The following is a 24475-nucleotide window of genomic DNA, read 5'->3' on the forward strand; positions in this document are numbered from 1 at the left end:
AAATTTTGATGAAAAGGTTTTTCTAAAATCGTATGATTTTATAAGTTATTTCACATTGGACATTTACAAATAATTTGATAAAAAAAATTAAAAATGAAAACGAGAAGATGCCCTTTAAAATCATAGGTCTTAACGGTCTCTAGGTCAAGATTTCTACTCGAACCTATACATTCAAGTAATTGAATGGCATCCAAACTTAAATCTAAAATGTTGGAACAATTGCTTTTAATTTTAAAATTGCGTTTAAGTCTGCATGAATTGAACTAATGCTGATATTTTATTTAGAGAAAACATTCTGCGAACTCTTTTCATTCTGATTTAATCAATAAAGTCTGTAATTGCTAAAAGGATTTTTTTTCCAAAATCTCTAAATTATTCACTAAATTTTTGGTAATATTTTACAAATTATGCAATTTGAAATGCTCAAATTTGTATTCCGGTAATACTTCAATGTACAACAGTTTTTTTTTTTTTCATATTGTTTAATAAATCATTTACCATTGGAATTAATTTTCATAAGCATTGAAAAAATTGAAATTTTATTTTCAATTCTCAAAAACAAATTCAATACTCTTTTTTTGCCCTCCTCTAATGTACAGCAATTCCCCACGAAAACAGCATGATTCGAAAAAAGAGTTTTCCGATCGGGCTCAAAGTTTTTCTGGGGGATCTTTGGCCAAAATAATTAGACCCGTTTTTTTTTGTTTGGCGTCTAGGGTGATCTACGCCGTGTTAGGGTGGTTCGAAAAATGGCAATTTTCTTCGATTTTCGCAAAAAACACTTTTTTAAAAAAAATCATATCTCTGCGCCATCACAGACAAACAGACATGAAAGTTCGAACAAATTTTAGATCAAATCGTGGGACCAGTTCAAATTTGAATTTTGTATTCACACTAGCGACATCTATAGACGATTCCTAAATTCTCCCCTTCCTAAATGACAGTACGGCATGTGTATGTGTGTATGCGTGGATGTCAACGTGTCTGCAGAATAGCAACAAAAGACATACCAAAACAATACATTGAAATTAAATTGTTGCCGGCTACAAGAAAAATGTTACTTATACAGATTCATCCGACGGGAGCGCCCCAGAAAAGCGTTTTTTGGACGTAATCTTCGAAAGAAAATCCATTTCAGATAAAATAAACACACGTGTTGTGGCGGCAATCGAAACAAGATGAATATGAAAGCTGTCAGTTGCTACTCAACACAAGAGCACCTCTAGCGGCGAATCCGAAAAGTAGAAACCATGCTTTCCGATTATTGAAAAAAGTCCGTTACACATTTGGGACAAGCTGGTGACCTGGACTTTCATGTCTGTTTGTCTGTGGCGCCATTTCATCCGATTTTAGCTGTCCTAGACGCAAAAGAAAGGTGATTAGTTTGGCTATTTGAGAAAAATAGTAAAAAGTTTCAAAAATCTAGCTTACTATTTGAAAATGTTGAATGAAAACATAAAATGCTGTTTTGAAGGTCTTGGGACCAAAGAGCCTTTCACATAACATATAAAAAAAAAAAATGGTGAAGTTATATTTTCGACACTCTGAGATACGATTTTTGAAAATAAAAACTAGGGTTTTTGACGCGCCACGCGCAAAAATGGATCGACTTTTTCACTAAAACTATAACATGTTAGGATACCAAAATTTTCGTAATTAAAAGACGCAACTTTTGGTACCATAACATCTATAGATCATCGCTGAAATTTTAAAGTTATCGCAGTTTTAGTGAAAAAAAATCGATTTTTTCCCATTTTCGTCATTTTCCCATTTTTGCGCGTGGCGCGTCGAAAACCCTGCCATTTTTTGAACCACCCTTACACGGCGTAGGCCACCCTTATGGCCAAACAAAAAAAAATACGGGTCTAATTATTTTGGCCAAGGATCCCCCAGAAAAAAATTGAGCTCGATCGGAGAACCTTTTTTTCGAATCATGCTGTTTTCGTGTAGAATCGCTGTATATGTTTATAATTTATCCATGTTTAAGAACTTGTCCTTTTGCAGACCCATTTTCCAGTAAAACTCTGACTAATCCACGTAATTAATTATGTTTGACAAAGATTGAGTACAAGAAAATATCAAAGATTAGCTCATTATTGTAACTCGTAAAGATAAAGGCTAGTCATTATTCTAAGTAACTGTTAGTTGTGGCGAACAGACCGACATACCCATATTTCATCTTTGATCAGTATGTAGATTATGATTCATTTCGCCCTATATTGTCATGCAAATAGTTTAAACTCCAAATCAACAAGTGTTTATTAAATTGAAGCTCATCAGTGTTGATAGCTCATGATTTTGTTTACGTTGGTTTCGCCTTATCACCGTTGGCTCGATGTATCAAATTTCAACGGAATCAACCTTCTCAAAAACCGGAGAATGAGTTCCCTCCGTAACGCTTCAAGACAATCTCAGTCCCACTGACTTCCACTATGAATATAAATTGATCCGCTCACCGTTGGCGGCTCTTCAGTTGATCTCGCGACTTCATAAAGACTAGACCCACTTCAAAAATAGTGCATCCAGAGTGTTTGTTTGTGATTACGATGTGGGCCCGCCTAGGAGCCATATTGCTTCTGGTGGCCGTGGCCAACGCCAACAATGCCACCCATGGACCGAAGGTGCTGTGCTATTACGACGGATCGGGCTCGCAGCTTGAGAGTGAGTTTCGATGAAGAGGGTATCAGGAAATTTCCAGATTGGGTCGTCCGACCTTCAGACCCCTGCCGTGAGATTAATTGATCTTGTCGCGATGCTGAGTGGATTTTTATTAAATCAAGGTCTACAATCGTTGACGACGATGACGGCGGTTGTTCAGAGTTGTTTATTATTGTACGTCGTTGTTGTTGCTGTTGGGACGTTTGGGATTATCAGCTAGAACGCTCAATTCCAGCTAATCAGATGACCTCATTCATGTGCGCGATCTTTTCAATTTGAACACGTTCTCTACTTTCAGACCTGGGGAAAGTAACTCCAACGGACATTGAGCTTGCGCTGCCATTTTGTACCCACCTGATCTACGGATATGCCGGACTCAATGTCGCAACCCACAAGATCCGTTCGTTGAATGAGGAGCTGGATCTCGACTCCGGAAAGGGTCAGTACCGACAGATTACCACACTGAAGCGTCGCTACCCAGGGCTTAAGGTTCTGCTCAGCGTTGGAGGAAACAAGGACTTGGCCGAGGAGAAACCATTCGAGAAGTACCTGAAAATGCTGGAAAACGGAGGAAGCCGTACGGCCTTCGTCAACTCCGTTCACTCACTCCTCAAAACTTACGAATTTGATGGCCTAGACATGGCCTGGCAGTTCCCCCAAACCAAGCCAAAGCGTATCCGGGGCTGGTCCGGCAAGTTGTGGCACGGATTTAAGAAGCTCTTCACCGGCGATAGCGTCCTAGATCCGAAAGCCGAAGAGCACAAAGAAGAATTCACCGCGCTGGTCCGCGATCTGAAGAGTGCCTTCCTGCACGAGAAGTTCCTGCTGGGGTTGACCGTACTGCCGCATGTGAACGAGTCGCTGTTCTTGGATATTCCGCTGTTGAAGGACAGTCTGGACTACGTGAATCTGGCTTCATTTGATCAGCAAACGCCTGAAAGGAATCCCAAAGAGGGAGATTACACGGCACCGATTTATGAACCGTCGGAGCGGGTTGTTGGAAATAACGTCGATTCGGAGGCCAAGTATTGGTAAGTATTGGGATGTCTTATTAGATATATTTTTGGCTGGTGTCCATTTTCGATCATTGCATTCTTATTTTTGGGAAACCAAAAAAAAAAATCAAAGAGATATTTTGACTCCTTGTAGATTTCACGATTAAACAAAAACTTATCCGTGATTTTGGATCAATTTATTCAACTAAAAATTTTGTTTTAATCATTTTTAAACTGTTACAATATTTATGATTTGTTTTCTTCATTTAAAATACTGCATAAAAAGTTAAACCAAAATTTATTAAAAATTAAAAACGAGAATATCACGAATCTTTGGCTGGCTTAGTATCTGGTCCTGTTTCCATTCAATTAGCTATTTTTTTCAATACAGAAAATTACTATTTTGTTAAGCATTAAATTGAATTATACTTTTTTACTTCTTTTTTATCTATTCTTATCTTGAATTCAGTCGAAAACTCACATTAAAAACTATTGTCGAAGGATTGTATGATATTTTTTTTATTTTTGCGCCCCTGTGATTTTGTGTGCCAATTATGAAAAATTTTCGTGCACTGAAAAAAAATCAATAAAAAATAGTTTCATTTAAAGGATTTGTTTATCTTTATAGAAAAGCAATAAAATCATCAAAATGTTTATGGTCAAAAAAACACCGGTACAGTCCTTACTTGAATATCCAAAGACCGATAATCCGATGGTTTTGAATCATGGACAACATTTTTGTTATGATTTTTTCATATATAAATAGAATATTTTTCAAAGTTGATATTGCCCCCTCTCTTCCCTTCAAATTCCAACCTTTAAAATTTTAATGAAACAAGAAGTCTAAATAACTGAAAAAGGTCTAATCAACTAGAAACAATTTTTTTAAATGAAATTCTTATGAACAGCACGGAAAAAACCATCTTTTTCGCAAAATAAAATCGTCAATACTTAGATATTTTCTGAAATTAATAATTTTAAGACAGCCTGACAGGTGATATCGCACTTCAAAACACTGTTTTCATTGGAATGTTGAAAATATGGCTCGTAATTTCAATTTTTATGCTTTTTTTTGCCCCCGACTCTGATCAGAATCGAGTGAATCGAGTTCTAAAAAATATTTATAGTGGTTTTGACATAATAAATAATTATTTTTATTTCTTACCGAACAATTATCTACTTTCATAAAAAAGGTACACTTCTTATTGGTCATGGTTTACACATTAATTTCATAAATTTAGGAAATGTTTGCCTTAAAGAGTGAAAAGATTTCAATTCAAAGAAATGGAATACGAAAGGAAAACGACAAATAACAGAATTCAATCTATCAGTCATCAGATCGTAGTTTTGTGAGCACTTACTATCAATAGCTCATAGGAGAGATCCCTGGCAGACGGTAATAACAAAATTCATGCCATTTCAATAACAAATGCTGTTAAAATAACAGAAAGTGTTATGGAATCTTCTTGAAAAATCCATTTTTGCATAAGTGTTTAATAACACTTTATGATATCATAACAAAATTTTTTATTGGTCTGATATTGTTTGGAAGCCAAAACAACTTTGGAATAACATTTTTTGTTATGGAAGAATAACTCCAACTGTTATTGGGATGATCGGATTAGTTGTTAAAATAACAAAAAAATAATAACAAAGATTTGTTTGAAGAATAACTAAAAATGTTATTAGTCTTTTATTATATTATTGCGGGCGTTAATAATTAGAGTTCACGCGCGGTGGTACGACCGCAAGATAATGGTCGCATGACAACCGCAGACAATTTTTTTGGCAGTTGTCAAAGGTTGCCTTGAGCTTCGGCTGACTTTTTGGAAAATTTTCAAAACAAACCATGTTGACAGCCAAATCAACGCAGATTTTCAGTTCAACTTGCTTATTTTCACACTGCGGTAGTTAGGCGGCAGTAATCTCCTGTCAATCACAGTGATGGAGAAACGTGATTTTATCTCGCAATAAGCAATAATAACAATCCAATAACATAAAAATCATAACGACGAATAACAAATCTTGTTATAAATAACATGATATGTTATTGGCCTAGTATTTTCAAATATCAAAAATGTTATTCCCAAGTTATTTCCGTCTGCTCGGGATGGAGGTAAGACGCAGACCATAAAGTAAAAACTGATTTTAAATCAAAACAAATCATTATTTTCAACTCAAATTTGGTACCGAGGGTCCTGATTGCTCCAAAACGACTCATTCACTCGCTACTATCAATCGAAAGCGACAAAAGCCTGCTCTGACCGTTTCCTACTGTTTGTCGCTTCCGAACCAATCACTACAGAATACTCTCTTTTTGCTCTCCCTCTCACTTCAATCGAGTAGTACAGCGAATGGTTCAGAGAGACCGATTGCGTTATGTCGCTCAGTCGCTGAGTCGAAATCTTTTGCGATCGGCTTTGTTTTACTCATTTATAAAACTGGTTAAAATCTTTGTTATCAAAAGTGTTTTGTAATTTTGTTGATAACACGACATCAAAGACACCTTTACAAGCAATTTCCATCATGCCAAATACAAATTTACGGCAAACTTTAGTAGTGCAGGCCAAAAGAGCGCCGAGCTGGTGTGTTGTTAGATTCTCTCCTCTCTGAATGTATTCGTGTGTGACTCGGGTCAACGGACGAAGTGGGCAAATTTACGAATTATTTGTGTCGCTGGGAGAAGCGATTGAGCAAATCGCAGGCAGCCTGAGCGTAGTGTTCACTTGCGAATGGTTGCGAGCTCCAGTTGGCAAAGATTCGCTCGGTGATGAGTGAGTGATTTCTGATCATTGAATCGAAAATCAGGACCCTTGTTTGTTTCAGAAATTATTTGGACTTCTCCTTCATAGTAATGACCTAACTTGGTATTTGTAAAATAAACTTTTCTTTACTTTTTATTGATTTAATAAAATGGTTTTTCGATCCTTCCTCCTCTTGCAGGGGGTAAGATGGCCACCGTTTTTTGCAACTTAGATAACTAAGCTAAAAATACATAAAAACCTAATATTTGCATCTGATACTGCTAAGGACTTTATCATTATCACATGTGAAATGAAAAGCTTTTATTAATATGCTCCAATTTTTTTTAAACAGTTTATGAACAAATCATTTTTTCAAGCGATAAATATTACGTTACACTGGTGATTAAGGCAATTTTCTCATACTTACCAAAATTTTGTTAACAACTTTTCTGTTTTCCGAAAAGTGGCTCAAAGTTACTTAGTGTAGTAATCACCACCACTACATTCCCAAGTTACATGCTAAACAGAACGACCGTTGGGTCTCTGTTTTGTATCGTCCTTCACTACACGCACTTAATGCGTGTAGACGATGCGCATGAGCATGTGGTTTGGAAATGCAGGATGTAACCGTAATAAAGTTTTATTACGGTTCGTCTAGCGTCGGCGTGGGATTAGGACTCCCGCCGACATTTAGGGTTAGAAGTCGGTTCTCGGGTAGCAGGTAGAGAACCGACTCTAGAAACGTAAGTTACAAGGAAATAAACGACAGTCTATAGTCAGAATTCAAAGAGTACACATCATCTGAATATCACAGCCGTAAAGGACTGGCCATGCCGGCCGGTCCTAGCCTCCACATTGGTGGCAGCGGTAAACGTGAATAGCGATTTTAAAAGTCGCAAAGAAAAATCTAAAAAAAACTGAGGCAACGGCTGTTCAGGCAACAATCATTGTTGTTGAGTGAAGATGTGCTAAACAAATGCACAATTTAGAAAACATTTAAACAATTGGTGCATTCAAAAGAAACAGTGTATGCTTTCTTCATCATTGTTCGGCGGAAATGAAAATCTGAATTGGGAATCGTGTTTCGTGAAAAAAAAAATGTTGGTGATGTGGTGCATTAACCAAAATGATGGTTAGAGAAGATCGTTACGTGCAAAAACAAGCCGCAGTCCAGCAAGGAGATGTTCGTGTTGCTACAACCGTCGGCGATCATACCAAGAGAATGATGTATAAAATCAAAAGGCAGCCTTAGACCAGCACAATGTCAGAGGTCGACTTTTAAGAAGCGTAAACATTCGACCGCACCTGCTGCCAACAGTAAGTAACAATAAGTCAAAAAAGCAAGTAATAGTAGCAGTGTGCAATTCGTGGCAAGTTCTGTTTTGAGGATCAGTTTTACTTATGTATATGAATACACAAACAACGAAAAATCTGACAATGAAAAGATAGGATGATCAAATAAAGTGTTAAAAAAATGAGAAATGAGGTATTAGCTACAATTGTAAAAAAAGTGCTTCGGAAAATTTAAACATTGGTTAATTTGATAACCGTAATAGCGTCAAGTAGAATGCAATCATTGTTTATTATCAAATCAATTATTGAATCCAAATTCTTAACAAACAAATAAATGGTTTGAAACGCCTAAGCGAAGAAAAATGCAGTTTAAAAAGAAACAAAAATTGTGGCAAAATGAAAACCGCGTTATTTTTTGTAGCAGTTCTAAAACAAACTACGAAGACTAAAAAAGCAAAAGAAATTCTATGCATTTTAGGTATTTTATGTTCACATCAATGTTTGAATAGTTCAGTATAAAACAAAAAAAAAATAATGCATTTAGATGTTAAAAGTTATTGTTAGAAAAAGCAATTCTTGCATTGGTCTTCAATTAAATATGAAATTTAGAAGCAAGTAGCACAAGTAAATTCTTGTTACAAATGTAATTGTTCTGGTTGTACTTAAAAAGCAACTTTATGTTTTACTATTTTTTTTGTTTGTTTCCCGAAATCAATTTTTCATTAATAATTAGGCATGGCATCAAATCATGGACGAGTAAATCTCGCCTGAAAATGCGTAAGACCAATGTCCTTATTTTGTTTAACTAATCGTCAATGTACGATAGTAGTATTCGACAGGCGGGTTGTGCGATCAGGTAAAATCCTGGCAAAAAATGCAGACACACCTTATAATAAAAGGTCCCTGAGCTTTCGCACGATGGTGTCCTAGTCAAGAAAAAACTGACCTAAAATGTTAAATGATATTTTGTTGAGGCAAAACCTTCATAAACAAATGGCTCAGTATAGATAAAGAAAATGATTTCGGATCTCAATTATTTGTAGTTTTTTTATACCTAAATCATGGGGGAGAGGGGACTTCAGAGCCAAGTTATGTTCAAGGCTTGCTCTGAGTCTTTTCTTTCTTTCTTCTTCTTTTTGAAGACAATCAGAACAGATTCGTTTAACAACATTTGGTATCAAAGTAAAAAAAAAGTAAAAGACTTTTTTTTTGTTTATAGAGGGGTGAGTGATGTGGTAATCACCACCACTACATTCCCAAGTTACATGCTAAACAGAACGACCGTTGGGTCTCTGTTTTGTATCGTCCTTCACTACACGCACTTAATGCGTGTAGACGATGCGCATGAGCATGTGGTTTGGAAATGCAGGATGTAACCGTAATAAAGTTTTATTACGGTTCGTCTAGCGTCGGCGTGGGATTAGGACTCCCGCCGACATTTAGGGTTAGAAGTCGGTTCTCGGGTAGCAGGTAGAGAACCGACTCTAGAAACGTAAGTTACAAGGAAATAAACGACAGTCTATAGTCAGAATTCAAAGAGTACACATCATCTGAATATCACAGCCGTAAAGGACTGGCCATGCCGGCCGGTCCTAGCCTCCACATTAGTAAGCCAAAAGTACACTATCATTAGATATTTGGGTAACTTTTATCATGTTTAGTATTAAAACAGGCGCATGGCCGTCTTACTCCCACCTCTTCTAAGTTTCAATTAAAAAAACAACATTGACAACAGATATTCTCATCTCTACAGGCTCGCCCAGGGAACCCCCGCCGAGAAGATCATCGTCGGCATCCCGGCGTACGGCCGCGGCTGGAAGCTCAACGAAGACTCCGGCATCACCGGTGTTCCCCCGCTTCCCGCCGACGGCCCCTCCCTCCCCGGCCAGTACACCGGCATTCCCGGATTCTACAGCTGGGCCGAGGTGTGCGCTCTGCTGCCCAACCCAGGAAACGCCAACCTCGGAGGTGCGGATCAACCGCTGCGTAAGATCGGCGATCCCACGAAGCGATTCGGCGTGTACGCGTTCCGAATTCCGGACGAAAACAACGAGCACGGAATGTGGCTCTCGTACGAAGATCCGGACTCCTCGGGGAACAAGGCGGCCTACGTGAAGGCCAAGGGACTGGGTGGAATTTCGATCTTTGAGCTGGGATACGACGATTTCCGGGGAACGTGCGCCGGCGACAAGTTCCCCATCCTGCGGGCGGCCAAGTATCGGTTGTAAAAAGTGGGGAATTTGATTCTCTCCCTTCACGGCAGTATCGATTTGACCTGAGACATGCAATAAAAAGTCATATATTACATCGTACAAGAGCCATTCTTTTTCAATTTTCCTGGCGGAAAAGTTCAGACCTCCAGACCTTACTTTTCTCCTCCCTGTTCCAGCATTGATTAAACATACATCAGTGTCAATACGGTTCGCTGGCGGAACAGAAGAAATTGGAAATCCCGGACGCCCTCCCCCGCAGTAAAAAATTCCCCATGGGATCGTTCAACCTGGGTAGAAGCAATCGTTTGACACATGTTATTTGACTCGGTGCTGAAGCCGGGTAGGGAAAAGTAAAACTTTTTACGTGATTGCTGCAAAGTGGCGCCCTTTCCCAGGAAGTGGATTCCAAGGAAGCGTTGCTCTGCTGGAATCTCGGTAGGGTCCTATGCATTTTTGATACCGACGACGAGCGCGGACTTGTTGGCAAGTAGTGCTACCGAGGAAGTAAGTATCGACGGGATTCTTGCTTTTTTTTCTTGAATCGCTACTTTACCTGCAAAACGAGAAAAAGAGTTGTAAAAGTGGGAAATCTTACATAAGGTGAATGGATGAGACAAGCTAACAGAGCGATTGCATGTGATAGTTTTTAGAAGAGGAAAACTTTCCCAGATTGTTCGGGTGTTTCGGTGAAGGTCTTCCGGTTCTGTGCTGGGATTTGATGTCCCAGTCATGCGATGTGGAGCCTTTCGAATGGTCACGTGTTGTTAAGTAACGATGATTTCGTGATGATTTTTAGCACGAAACTTGAGAATGGAGTTATCGTCTCGTTTTCAGTAAGCACAGATCATTTGTACTTATTTAGTGATATTCTTTGAAAAATACTTTACAAATAATGATTTTATTTTCTGAGCGTTTCATAAATTTTATTAGAATACTTTTAACATCAATAAAACAATTGATTTTTTTAAGCTTAAAAGAAATTTGAAAATTTTTCAATTTAAAATCATGTCTTGCGGTACCATCCAAAACGACCCTTAACTGGCTCATCAAACGCCAATCCCGCCAATGCAACTAGGCTGCAAATTTGATACCCTTCCAGAAGCACCAATTTCGCTTCTATTAGGCTGTTCTTCTCGCTCTCAACCCGAAACCCGTCCATTACCGGGTTTCACTAACTGGCCCCGACCAGACGTTGACGATGATGTTGTTTACGAGCCGACGTCTAAAGAGCCCTGGAACCGGCCGAATTACATCCATCATCATTTTTGCAATTTATTATTACGGCCATGACCTTTTTACTTTCTACCTTTTTTATCCACCGACCAACCAACAACCGTTATTTCGAGGCTTCCAATCCTTGCCTTCTCACCTGAGGCCTTCCGGAAAGCAGCCGAATTTTACGTGGCATTTTTCGCATTTTCCCGGAAAACCAACCAGCGTTTGCTGACGAAAGCGTGTTCAGTGAAATTGCTCTAATTCTTTCTTTGAAGAAGGGATTTTTTTTTGCTTCATGCTCGTACTTGAGCTTTGGATTAGGGTTAAAGGGGGTGAAATCACTTATTTTTTGATAAATGATTTTCAACGAGAACTTATAAAATTGTTTATTTTCTTTCAAATCTTTTCAACGTTTTTTTTTTCTCAACTTTATGTGATAAAGTCGAGCTAAGCGCATTATATCAGAAACAAAGAATGAATTGATTGGAATTCCTCCATCGCCTCCACCACCACAATTTTGTCCTGAAAGCGTTCAGAAAGCTATTTTCCGGGAATTTCCCTTGGCATGTTCGGGTGCTGCCGTCCAACCCGGAATCGGTATGTGGCATATGAGATGGAAGGAAAATCCCGCCAGAAATTGAAAACCTCAGCTTGAATCGATCCCTTAAGGTTTTCCCAGGGTTTTTTTACCGAACCCAGCAATATCACTGTGAAAGTGAAAAAATACACAAATTCTTTGCCTCCATTCCATCAAGAATTGGCTATTTCTCATCAGCCCCTGCTGCAGTATCATTTTCCTCCGGGTGGGAAAGTTTTCGATTCCTCGCAAGCCCCGAAAGTGGGCGGAAAATTGGAAAAATAAATTATCGTTCATTGCTTTTGATTGAGCTCCGTGTCAGCGTCCTTGCGGTTTCTGCGGTTTCCAGGCTATTTGGTGCTTGAGGGGAAGATAAACAAAACAAAAATATTGAAACAGTTTTATGCCATTGGCAGGCAAATTGAGCGAACGGAACGGAGCAGAATTTAAGACTCCGAGAACTTGAGGAATATTAAAAAAATAAATAATCATTGAAATAATAATAATTGGTTCAATTCTGAGACTTCGAGTTTATTAGACATTTTTACTTGACTTACATTTATTACTTTAATTAAATTACCGTCAGTGGGGGTGACATTGGGTCTGGGGGGTGAGATTGGGTCAAAGTGATTTTTGACGGATTTTACCATTTCTCATGTTCTTCTCAATGAAAATGAATTCTGTTGAAAGGGTTGTGTAGGGGACATCTTAAGATGACTTCGCTGAAAAAATCTCGTTCCTAGAACAAATCCTGTTATTTTGGCAACTGTCTAAAGTTGGGGTACGTTTTTGGCCAAAAATGACCTCTCGAAAAATCATTTTTCAAATATTTTTGTTAGAATTGCTCGAAAACTACCCAAATGTTTGAAAATCTCCACTTCAAACATTGTAGCGTGTCAATACGATTCCCTCGAACAAGAAACACTGTTGGATGACTTGTTTTCACCATATCGTTGTATTTGAGCATCATTTTAGTTTCATTTGACCCAATGTCACCCCTCTAAGGTGAGATTGGGTCAATTTTCAAACAATAGGCATTTAAGGTAGTGTTCATCAAAATCCACCATATTTTGGGAAAATGTTAGTAAACTATCTAAGAACAAATCTACGTTGAAAGATTTTCGATGTTATTTAAATTGTTTTTGTTACTAAGAAAATACGAGAGGTGTATCGTTTTTTGACCCATAGTCACCCCCACTGACGGTACTTTAACGAGCAATTCTCTACCAAATCAGCCAATTTCGATCATTTTTATTTAGTGAATTTTTATTTGGCTCAAAGTTTGTGGATGCCTTCCCTGTGACCAAAGAAGCTTTTTTGTGTCATAGGTTCACCAATACAAGTCTCCATAAAATTTTGGCAGCTGTCCATACAAAAATTGTTCGTAAATATACAAAAATCTGTAACTTTTCAAAGACTATTTAGATTGATTTGGTGTCTTCGCAATATTGTTTGTATTGATGAGGACTATTGAGAAAAAAACAGAAAAAAAATAAAAGTTTGCGGATTTTTATAGTTTAATTCACAAGAACTCAATTTCCCGAAACCCTTTTTATTTTATTTTCAAGATTTTTTGATATGTTGTAGGGGAAAAAAACCCGCAACTTTTGATCCATAAAAATGTAGTTTTAGGGATAAAAATCGAAATTTCATATAAAAGATTTTTGACCTCATTTTTTCGGCGAGTCATGGGTTTCCTATGCAGATAGGATTTGAAAATTTATTCTAGAAATGGCCATTTCTGAATTTTGCTTACAATTGTCTAAAAGACATTGAAGATTGGATCTCTGGTTGCTGAGATACAGCGAAAAAGAAACAGGAAAATTGATATTGACCCTTGCACTGTAACTTGGATTTGGCCCGCACTTTTCTCTCGCACTTTTGACAACAAAATTTCCAAAAACTTAGCAACCAGCAGTTGTTTATTTACATTTCCAGTCGCAGTTTCCACCAAACTGGACATCCGCACTTTAAAATTGCGATTGACAGGTGAGCAACATCGGCTCGCTTGGATAATATTTTGCCTCCATTTTCTGATGTCGATATCTCAACCAATTGTCCGATTTTCAATGTTCAGAAACGAAACATACGTAAAACTTCTCGATCGATTCGAAAACAGTATTTTCATTTTTTGGAATAAAACTTAACATTTTAAAAGGGCGCAATATTGAATGTTTGGCCTTTTTGAAATGTTAGTCTTGATTCAACAATATTCAAAATCGGAAAGATCGGAAAATTTCACGAATGTTTCAGTTTTTAACATTGAAAATCGGACCAAATTGAAAAGTGGTCAAAGACAATTGGAAATTGCATGAGCTTTCTGGTAAAAATATTTTCGACACTGAACAATCAAGTCTGTCATATAGAAATGACCAAAATTGGACAAAATCTCTGTTTGTTCAACATTTTTATTTTTAAACCCGCTGTAACTTCACAATGATTGGACTTAGGACAATGATCAACATGTAAAATTGTCTGGAATATCGATTCCCACCTCCGAAAAAAAAATACAATTAAATGAGAATAAGGAATTTTATCCTTTTAAAGCTGATAAATCAGTTCAGGTTCAGCCAAGTCCCAAAAAATCATCCAGCACGTAAAACAGCATCACGAAACCTTAATCACAGGTTGTGGAAAACGAAGCGAACGACAGACCCCGGGACAATATTCCTCTGGAGATTGAGTTTGCTCCCCATAACACCAGGTCATCCTCCCAACAGCAGCTGCTGGCTGCTAGAATCAGGGAATCCAGAGAGGACACACCCACCCGGAGCGCCGGAGTCGTAAAAATATGTGACACAATTTGTTGCGGATTTTACTTCCCCCTCGAAGGACTCGAGAAATCACCAAGTCCGGAGGGACTGCCAGATCTAACAAAGTTTATGGGTTTGTGTTTTGGGGGGGCCAAGAAGGTACGTCTGAAGGATGAGAGGGGGAGGTAAGGGAAGCAGATCTGTTGACCCTGGACCATCACCAACACCACCACCCGGCGGTGGTTTGTTGGTTTTGTCAGCACATTTTACTGCTGCTCCTGCTGCTGCCAAGATTTGGTGTAGATCCGACGACCACCGGCAGGAGAGCAACTCACCACAATTCTGGGAATTGTCATGAACTGCGGAGTTTTATTGCGTTTGCACGTCACAATTTTTTTCGGTAACTCCCGCGAGGAAGACAATGTGAAAGTTTGTCACATTCTTTCATTTATTTACCAAAAAACAAGAAAGAAATTGCATATTTCTGTCTTGATTACATCCTTTTAAAAAGTTCTTAGATTTCTCAAACTAAAAATTGTAATAAAAACAATATTTAGTAAGCAAAAAATCATTTCTTGTAAAATAATTCATCCCCCTCTCCCTAAAAAAAAAATCTTCAACATTTAAAAGTCTTATAGCAGCGTTTCAGGTCTGATTTGGTGTTTATTGAGTGGAAAAATCGTTGCGACAGCCAGCTGGCATCCACGTCTGGGTGCAATGAGGTGAAGGCACTTTTGGACAGTGTTGGTATTATCGCGCTCTCGCGAGAAAATTTTCTCTCTCTCGAGTTCTCGCCGCGAGTCTCGAGCTGCCGAGAGAAACTCACCGATTGCTCGTGCTCTCCTCCGTTCGCGAACGGGCTTTCTCGCGAGCCAGAATTGCCCGTTCGCGAGAAGTTGAACGTGTTAGAAACGAACAAAAAACAACACAGCGATTGAAGTTACACCTCTATACCATCGCCTGGTTCGTATTCATAAGCCTGATAAACAAATTGCTAGCTTGGGGCGAACGGCTAGCACGAGGCGCTCGCGAGCGCTCGCGGCGAGAGCGGATCGCGAACGAAAATGCGAGCGCGAGCGAGAAGAGAAAAGTACTACAAGTTCTCTCCCTCGTTCGCGAGCGAGAAATGCTTTCCTTCTTCTCGCTCGAATTCCAACAATGCTTTTGGAGATTACTTTAAGACTGTTCTCCTTTTTTGGAGTTTTCTACAAACAGAAGCAACTTGTTAACTTCCATTGAAATTGTTTAATACTGTGAAAAACTTTGGAAGGCTTTGATTTAGCGCCAAAATGTTGATGATGTAAAATTAAAATTAGTTTATTAACTTTTGTGTTCATGTGTGTGCTCCATTATGTTTAATTTAAAATATAGGCTTGGGAAAATAAAATGCATTTGCATCAAAAAGCAAACCATATTTTTTTCAAATTTGTTACATATTTTCACCAAGAAAGAATAATATAAATGGGTAATTCTCTACCAACTCACACGAAATCGGGAAAAGTTGCCCCGACCCCTCTTCGATTTGCGTGAAACTTTGTCCTAAGCGGTAACTTTTGTCCCTGATCACGATTCCGATTTTGATATCTCGTGACGGAGGGGCGGTACGACCCCTTCAATTTTTGAACATTCGAAAAAGAGGTATTTTTCAATAATTTTCAGCCTGAAACGGTGATGAGATAGAAATTTGGTGTCAAAGGAACATTTATGTAAAATTAGACGCCCCCTCAGAATTCTGAAAAAAACGTATTTTTTCATCGAAAAAAAAACACTAAAAAAGTTTTAAAAATTCTCACATTTTCCGTTACTTGACTGTAAATTTTTTTGGAATATGTTATTTTATGGGAATTTTAATGTACTTTTCGAATCTTCATTGACCCAGAAGGGGCATTTTTTCATTTAGAACAAAATTTTTCATTTTAAAATTTCGTGTTTTTTCTAACTTTGCAGGGTTATCGCGATTTTACGCAAAAAAGTTTTGAAAAAGTTACTTTTTGCGTTTCTATTTGTTTCGTCGTCCGTGTTTGTCGCGGGTGACCATGAACGGCCATGTTCGATGACGACAAACTTTTTCAAATAACCCTGCAATGTTAGAAAAAACACGAAATTTTATAATGAAAAATTTTGTTCTAAATGAAAAAATTACCCTTCTGGGTCAATGTAGATTCAAAAAGTACATTAAATTTCCCATAAAATGACATGTTCCAAAATTTTTTACAGTCGAGTAACGGAAAAAGGGAGAATTTTAAAACTTTTTAGTGTTTTTTCGATGAAAAATACGTTTTTTTTAGAATTCTGAGTACGCCATCAAATCGGGCGTCTAATTTCACATAAAAGTCCCTTTGACACCAAATTTCTATCTCATCACCGTTTCAGGCTGCAAATTATTGAAAAACACCTCTTTTTTCGCATGTTCAAAAATGGAAGGGGTCGTACCGCCCCTCCGTCACGAGATATCAAAAAACGGACCTCGGAATCGTGATCAGGGACAAAAGTAACCGCTTAGGACAAAGTTTCACGCAAATCGAAGAGGGGTCGGGGCAACTGCTGTGTGAGTTGGCGAAGAATTACCCAAATAACAAAATAATCTTGCAACCGTCTGTCTAACCACTTTAACACTTTAGGATCAAATTTGCTCTGAGGCAAATCTTTTTTTTTTTCAAGTTAAATTTTAAGAAATCTTTGAGCTGACGCTGGCTACGTAAATAACGTATACCTACTATTCATACTTTTTTTTTCAAGACATTTTTTTGCAATTTAAATAATTTTTTGACGAAAAACACAGATTTGCAGTTTTAGCGAACATTTAAAAAAATAATTAAAGATCTGGTCACCTTTTTTGCGAAGCATGCTTTAAATAAAAATATGAAATTCTAATTAAAGGAAAGGAAAAGGTTATTTCAAAAGTTGCAAAGTCAATAACAGTAAAGTAAGTAAATTAAAAGCAATCAAACATGCCAAATTGATTGTTTAAAATATTGTTCAACATTATTTTTAAACATCATTGAATATATATTTGAGCACTTATTGGCTTTTAAGTTTTGATTTATGAGTTCACAGATCAGAAAAAGTAGTGAAACTGAAGACAAAAAATATGTTCTTGGATTCATTGATATTTCGCATTTTTTCAAGATAGTATGAACGTATAAAAGCATTATGTGATATTTTTTGCAATGTTTAGAAAATTGAGCTTGGAATTGAATGTGTTTTGCTCCTCGACGTCGAAACGACGGGGTTGGGGACAAAAATTTGAATCAAAACGTCTAATCAAATCTTATAATTTTATAATCCAAATTCTTGAATCCAAAGGGTTTAAACCTTTTTATTTTAAATTCCAATATCTCAGCAACACCAATTGGTCCAATTTTCAAAGCTAAAAAATTAAAGTCTTGTGAATTTTTTTGATCATGACTATTGATTTTTCACGGCGAAAAAAATAAAATTACGCATTCCGCCAATTTTAAAACATTGGAATTTCACGGCAATTTCGCGGTACCCAAAAATCTGCCTAAAATTAGCGCAAAATTGTGTTATTTAAAAATAGTTGTGTACAGGAAAGTTACTGAAAAAGTAAGCAGTTGTTTAAGATATAAATATTATCCCCTGACACAAAGTATTTAAGACAGAACAAACATTGTGAGTTCAATTTCGTGAAATTTTGCAAACTTTTTACTATATACTAATATATTTTTTAAATTTAATTTGCTAAAATATCTTTAAACCGAAGTACATCCTTCAATATGAATAAAAAATAATCACAGCTATTCGATGAAACCATTTACATTTTGTTTGCAAATGGTTTTCAGGAATAGTGAAATTTGAGTATTTAGCCAAAATTTCATTTAAAACATTTTCGTTTACCATTTTGTCGCTTGTGTGCTATATTGTGACGCGTCTGCTGTAAAAAGATAGGACGTGGCACAAGATAGCACACAAGCGACGATTTGTTATTGATAAGTCCAGAAAATTAGAAAATGTTGCTAAGTGCTTAAAACCATTTCTAAAAACATAAGCAACTCTATTTTTATACAAAATTTCCTTTTTAACAAAGATTCAAAAATAAATAGCAAAACTGCTGTGCAGTATCTTTTTTTGCTGTTTTGAAAATCGTACGTTCACATTTTGTGTCAAATGTTAAATCATGCTTTGAACGTCAAATTGTATTATCCAAGTCATTAAAACATAATAATAATCAATATTTTCAAAAATGAGTTTCAAAATGTCTGTTAAAATTCTTGTGTTTTGCTTATTTACAAAAGAAATTTCACGGTCAAGGACAAATTTCACGGATTACGCGGCTTCCACGAAATCGCAAAAAATCACCAGCCCTAATCATGACCTACAATTCGAAATGGCCAGTCCGAATCATCATAAACCACATCTTTGCCGAAGATATCAAATCGGTCAGGAAATCCCTTCTCGAGAATCAGATTTTCGAAGTTTTTTTATGAATAGATACATTTTTATGGAGACTTGTATGGAGAAACTAATGATGCAAAATGGTTGAACAATCTATGAACAAAGTTTTATTTTTTTTTAAGGGACAAAAGACAATGTTTTTATGAAAACGTCAAACAAAGTTTATGGGTAGAATTTCTTTTTTTTCCAAAAAACACATGTTCTTTAAAAATTCTTGCTCCTAAAATATATTTGAAAAAAAAAAATTAAAAATGCAGATGTAAGGAAAATGATTTTTTTGTGAAGTATTATTTAAAAAATCAGGAATCTCAGTTCTGTGTACCATTTTTTCAGAAGTTCTTATCAGTACCTAGAACTTTTTCGAAGACACAAAATTGATCAGAAAATTACTCCCAAAGGAACAGCTAAAAAAATGTATGAAGCCTAGTATGGGGGAACCATTGAAACAAAATGGCTTCTATGATCATAAGGAAGGCCATAACAAAGTTTGAGTCAAATAAAAAAAAAATTACACCTAAATTCCATTTGCGGTTTGGGTCTAGAAGTGCTCCATAGCTAATTGAACAATAGAGATGGATATTTCGGAAGTAAACAAAATTGAAAATAGTACGTTAAATTTTCATATCTCTTTTTATTGTAATTCGTTTCATTTATGTCTGCTTTTTGTTCGAAACTCTTCTTCACTCAGATTGAGTACAATAAACATACACACAGTTTTTTTTACAACTGATCTACAATTCTTAATGTTATTGGGTAAAATACATTTCTTCCTTTTCTTAACAATACTGTCTTATTTTCTCATCTAGCGTATGACACGATGAAACTATAAAAGCGGAAACTGGTTACGATGAAATTATGTTCCTTTGGTTTTAAACTCTAGCTTTCAAGAAATCATTAGTTGTATTGAAGTGGGGATATGGATGTATCACATTTTATTCTGCCTCTAGCTTGTTACTGTTTCACTTCGAACCTTTAAATTTCATTCATAACACGTACTTTTACTATTTAAAAAAAACTGCATAACTCCTTTCGTTGAACATTGTGCTGGGGGATGGTTGAATGGTGGTTGACGCCTGGTGCTACCCAAAAAAGCTGGGATGTTTTAGACGGCACCGTACTTGCGTATCAACATGGCCCACACTTCCGGGTAGCGCGTCTGCAGGAAGTTGGTCAGCTTCTGGGCGTTCTGGGCCTGCTGGGGCGAACAGTTGCGACAGTTGCGCTGTATCACCTCGGGAAGGGCGGCTGCAATGAGGGGGAAAGGAGAGAAAGGGAAGAGAAAAGAGAGAACAAATTGAAACAAATTGCGATGTCAACGAGAGATGGCAGAGGTTATGTGGGTGTTTTTTTTTTGTATGAATACAGTTGGATGGGAAACTTTAAGAGTTGAACTTTATTCTGCTTTTAAAACTTAAACTCTAACTAAACTTACAGGTTAAAACACTTTTTCATACACAACTTTTGGACTACCGATCGAAACGAAATGAATCTCAAAAGTTCTTAATATTATCCTTAATCGAATGCAATCGGTTTGACTAAATGAACAAATTCAATTTTTGTATCATAAAGGCATTTTAGTACGATTAAATTGTATCACGAAGGGTGATTTTTTACGACAAGTATTAATTAACCTGTTAGAGAAGGATGAATCTCTCTTTATAAGGTTAACAGCAGGGGTGCTCAATGTTTTTGAAGGCCGGGCCAAATATGAAGCTCAAATTAGCTTGCGGGCCAAATTTACAAACACAGAAAACAAAAAGATGAATTTTGGATGGTTGAAAATTATAGGTAGGTTGAATATAACCTACTTTTTGAGTAATATTACACAAAAAATGTGTAAAAATGTAAACTTGATGAATATTCATCAAAAACTGATGAATATTCACCAATTCATGATGAAATATTACACATTTTCTCGACACAAAATTTGTCACCAATTCCTGATGAATATTACCATTTTTGCCTTCCTCACCTTACTGAGGAAAGGCTATAAAATCACTCAAAAAACGAAATTCCTAATTTCACCTCCTAGACCCACGTTCATGTATACATATCGACTCAAATTTTGAGCAAATGTCTGTGTGTGTGGTGGGATGTTGATCAACAAAATTTGCACTGAGTTATCTCGGCACTGGCTGACCCGATTTGGACCGTTTTGGTCTCATTCAATCCGTCTTAGGGTCCCATAAGTCACTATTAACTATCTATATAAAGTTTAGTTAGGTACTTCAAAAGTTATGCTAAAAAAAACAATTTTAGCAAAAGTCCGGAAGATTGTAAAGGGGTGGTTTTTGTAAGAAACCCCGTCATGTTATACATTTTTAGAAACGTATTCGAAAGACCTTTTCAAAGAGTTCAAAAGATTGAAGAAGGAAAGTTATAAGCACTTAAGTGTTATTTATGAACTTTTTTTAGGCCGGATCTCATATATTTCGATGAAAACGTTGTCCGGATCTATCATGCGACCTGTCGTTGGGTAGGTAATCAAAAGACCTTTTCAACGAGTTAAGTAGACTGAAGATCTGACGACCCCATCAAAAGTAATTGGCACTTAAGTGCTATTTATGAACTTTGTGAAGGCCGGATCTCAGATACTATTTAGCATTACACTCTAAATGTGAGGAAGGCACCAACCACGTAATGGTGGATTAAGTAACGTTTTTTTCTGTGAAATAGGTTATATAAAAAACGTAATTTTTATTTAAAAGTCTAAAACATAAGTCTATCGATTAAAATTTTTGAAATTTCTGTTATTTTTTGAACATTTTCGTTAATTGAAAATAGCAGAAAACACAAAATGGCAGCTTTCTATAGGTGTTGTTGATTTTATAGGGCAGCGAATGACCAAGAAGGTTGAAGCTGCCAGAAATAAATAAATTAACAACAACAACATGTTGATTTTATTGTTTTAAGAATTTAAATAAACACGTTTTTACCTGAATGTGTTTTGAATAAAAAAATATTTTTCAAACATTCAAAAAAAAATTTCAATGGAAAAATTTAGAGCAATCAGCTCAAATCAATTTAAAATGCATTCCCCTGCAAGTAGAATAATGTTTAGACTGCCCCTGATCGCATAAATGTCCTATACGCATTTCCATCGATTTCGAGTTTTTGATGCAGTTTGGTTCAAAATCGTGTGCTTTTTCAAAAGAGCCTGTAACATCCAGTACTTTATTCTAGAAATCAGGAGGAAATCCAGTTTTTTGGCGAAAACTTAACACGTAGCCTTATGTATGGGACTAGTGCGTCCATCCCGGGAATTCCCGGGACAAAATTCCCGGGATTTTTCCAAAACCGAATCCCGGGATTTTTTCTGAAACCGGGAATTTCCAAAGTTGAAAAAAATACCAAATTTTGCTCTGGAAGTTCAAATTTGGTTATGAAAAAAATGCACACAAACCTAGCAATCGATAAGTATTTTAAAGACATTTAATTTTGTTTTCGGCATATATCAGCATTTATTTGGGTTATAAGGGAAAATAATTAAAATTTAAATAACTGATCCGCAAAATGCCCAGTGCTTTAGATATTTTCTATGTTACTTAATACATTTTTAAAAAGACTTGCAGAGCACAAATCCGTACACTTTGCCGATATGACCCCATGGTATAAAAAACTGTTAAGGCATTATTTAGATAAATTTGGAATTCGGGACTTAAAAATATAAAACTGTGTCGTATTTACAGCTTACAATTTTAACTTTGCAATCAAAGTGCTTATGACTTGAACATTTAAAAACATACACAATGTAAACCGTGATTTGCCGATCCAAATCTGTATGTTTTTTTTTCCATTTTTTTCTTGAGCATCTCTGAAATTTACAAAATATAAGGATTAAGGAGCTTTTAAGAATAATATTGATCTGAGTCTTTTCACAAAAATGTTTGTTAATCCAAATTTACACAGGTTTTCACTACACGCAAAACAGCCAATGCGAATTTACTGACCAGTGGTATTAAAATATTGAACATCGAATGGTCATAAACGATCATGAGCATTCGATGCTCTACACGCATTGACCATCCGATGTTCAACGTGTTTTTCTGAAATTTTGACAGCTCGTTTGAATGTGTGCGTGTCGTCGCACGCAGCTTTTACTGTTTGCGCTATTCGCCACTGGGGCCGCCACCGTACATAATAGCGGCTAGTGGTAGTGCCGCTTTTCACCACCAGGTGGATTCAGTCAAAATTTCACCCCCGGGACGCAAACCAAAAAATGAGCAGAGAATATTTATCAAAACAGACAATTTATGTTGCCGATACCAAAATTAAAACTTAATCAATCGAAATAATGATTGAATTAGTTAAAATTTTGGTTTAACAACAACATCAATTGTCTGTTTTGATAAATATTCCTCCCAAAGAGAAAATATTATAATGAAAATCACATAACAGCTTCTTTATTTGTTCTAATTGAAGAAGTCAAATTCTTATAGTCTAATAATACATTTCATACACTTTGAAATACATCTCAGTTTTTTTTTGTCATCTCTATGACAATTAATCAAGAGTCTGGAATCCGGGACCAATTTTGAATTACGCAGGATTTATTTACACCAGTCGTCTGTTGCATTCGGGTTTCCGTTCTACAGCAGACAACACCTAGAAAAATTGCGGACGCAGCTCCAGCCCGTGGTTGATTCAGAGGAGGATTTGGTTCTCGCGGCGGTGCCGGTGGTGGCGGGCTGGGCCGTGGTCGTGGACGCGGTCGTGGAGGCAAGGAAGACTCCAAGGAGTGGGTTCCAGTGACCAAGCTAGGCCGCCTGGTGCGCGATGGCAAGATCCGCACCGTGTAGGAGATCTACCTGTACTCGCTCCCGATCAAAAATTCGAGATCATCGACTTTTCCTGAGCCGCTCGCTCAAGGACGAAGTGCTGAAGATCATGCCCGTCTAGAAGCAGACCTGTGCCTGTCAGCGTACCCACTTCAAGGCGTTCATATCCATCGGTGACTCCAACGGCCACATCGGTCTCGGCGTCAAGTGCAGCAAGGAAGTGGCCACCGCCATCCGTGGTGCCATCATCCTGGCCAAGCTGTCGGTCGTGCCGGTTCACCGTGGTTACTGGGGTAACAAGATCGGCAAGCCCCACACCGTGCCCTGCAAGGTCTTCGGCAAGTGCGGATCCGTCCTGGTGCGTCTCATTCCGGCTCCCCGTGGTACCAGCATTGTGTCGGCCACAGTCCCGAAGAATCTGCTCCAGATGGCCGGTATCGCCAAGACGTACGCCTTCCTGACGCCCGATCTGTGGAAGGACCTGCCGCTGGCCAAGACGCCGTACCAGGAGTACGACCACTTCCAACATTCCTCGTGGGTAGTCAGCAACCGGAAAACCACCGAAAAGCGGGAGCGTTACCGATCCGTAGTTGGCAAACTCGCGCACAAATGCCTTGTTGTTGTGTCCGTTGCCTGATGGTAAGAACCCGACTGGTCCGATGCGCGATCGCGGCTGTTGTAGTTACTGATTAAGCCCGTGATTCAAGAAGGATTTCTGCCACACGGGGAATCGAGACCTGACGCTTATCCGGTCGTGGAGTGGAAGTTTTCCTGGTTGGGAAAATTGCAATCGTGTTAAAGTGCAGTGGAGATCGGTCGTGCCGGCCAGGTCT

The 24475-nt window shown here is 37.5% G+C and overlaps 2 protein-coding genes and 1 pseudogene across 2 annotated transcripts in view; 2 read left to right on the plus strand and 1 right to left on the minus strand.

Annotated features, from left to right (window-relative positions):
• The first annotated feature begins 2458 nt into the window (after positions 1-2458).
• On the plus strand, positions 2459-10007 carry LOC6034352 (chitinase-like protein Idgf4). Its single transcript, XM_001844619.2, has 3 exons — positions 2459-2661; positions 2957-3689; positions 9444-10007. Exons 1-3 carry the CDS (start codon positions 2547-2549, stop codon positions 9916-9918), a joined length of 1323 nt encoding a protein of 440 aa, XP_001844671.2. The 5' UTR covers positions 2459-2546; the 3' UTR covers positions 9919-10007.
• Positions 10008-19475: 9468 nt separating this feature from the next.
• Positions 19476-24475, minus strand: part of LOC6034348 (putative odorant-binding protein A10) — a 61080-nt gene continuing 56080 nt past the window's right edge. Inside the window, exon 2 of the mRNA XM_038255422.1 lies at positions 19476-20109. Coding sequence (XP_038111350.1) covers positions 19967-20109 — 143 coding nt within the window. The 3' untranslated portion in view covers positions 19476-19966. The remainder of the gene's footprint in view (positions 20110-24475) is intronic.
• On the plus strand, positions 20187-24279 carry LOC119767320 (annotated as a pseudogene).

This window comes from Culex quinquefasciatus, chromosome 2 (assembly GCF_015732765.1).
Source record: "Culex quinquefasciatus strain JHB chromosome 2, VPISU_Cqui_1.0_pri_paternal, whole genome shotgun sequence".
In the NCBI taxonomy this organism is placed as follows: Eukaryota; Metazoa; Arthropoda; class Insecta; order Diptera; family Culicidae; genus Culex; species Culex quinquefasciatus.

Bases quoted from the DNA above. Each gene is read 5' to 3' on its own strand.
- LOC6034352 (XM_001844619.2), top strand. From the start codon at position 2,547: ATGTGGGCCCGCCTAGGAGCCATATTGCTTCTGGTGGCCGTGGCCAAC. The intron at 2,662-2,956 runs GTGAGTTTCGAT...CTCTACTTTCAG, and splicing joins ATCGGGCTCGCAGCTTGAGA to ACCTGGGGAAAGTAACTCCA. The intron at 3,690-9,443 runs GTAAGTATTGGG...TCATCTCTACAG, and splicing joins GATTCGGAGGCCAAGTATTG to GCTCGCCCAGGGAACCCCCG.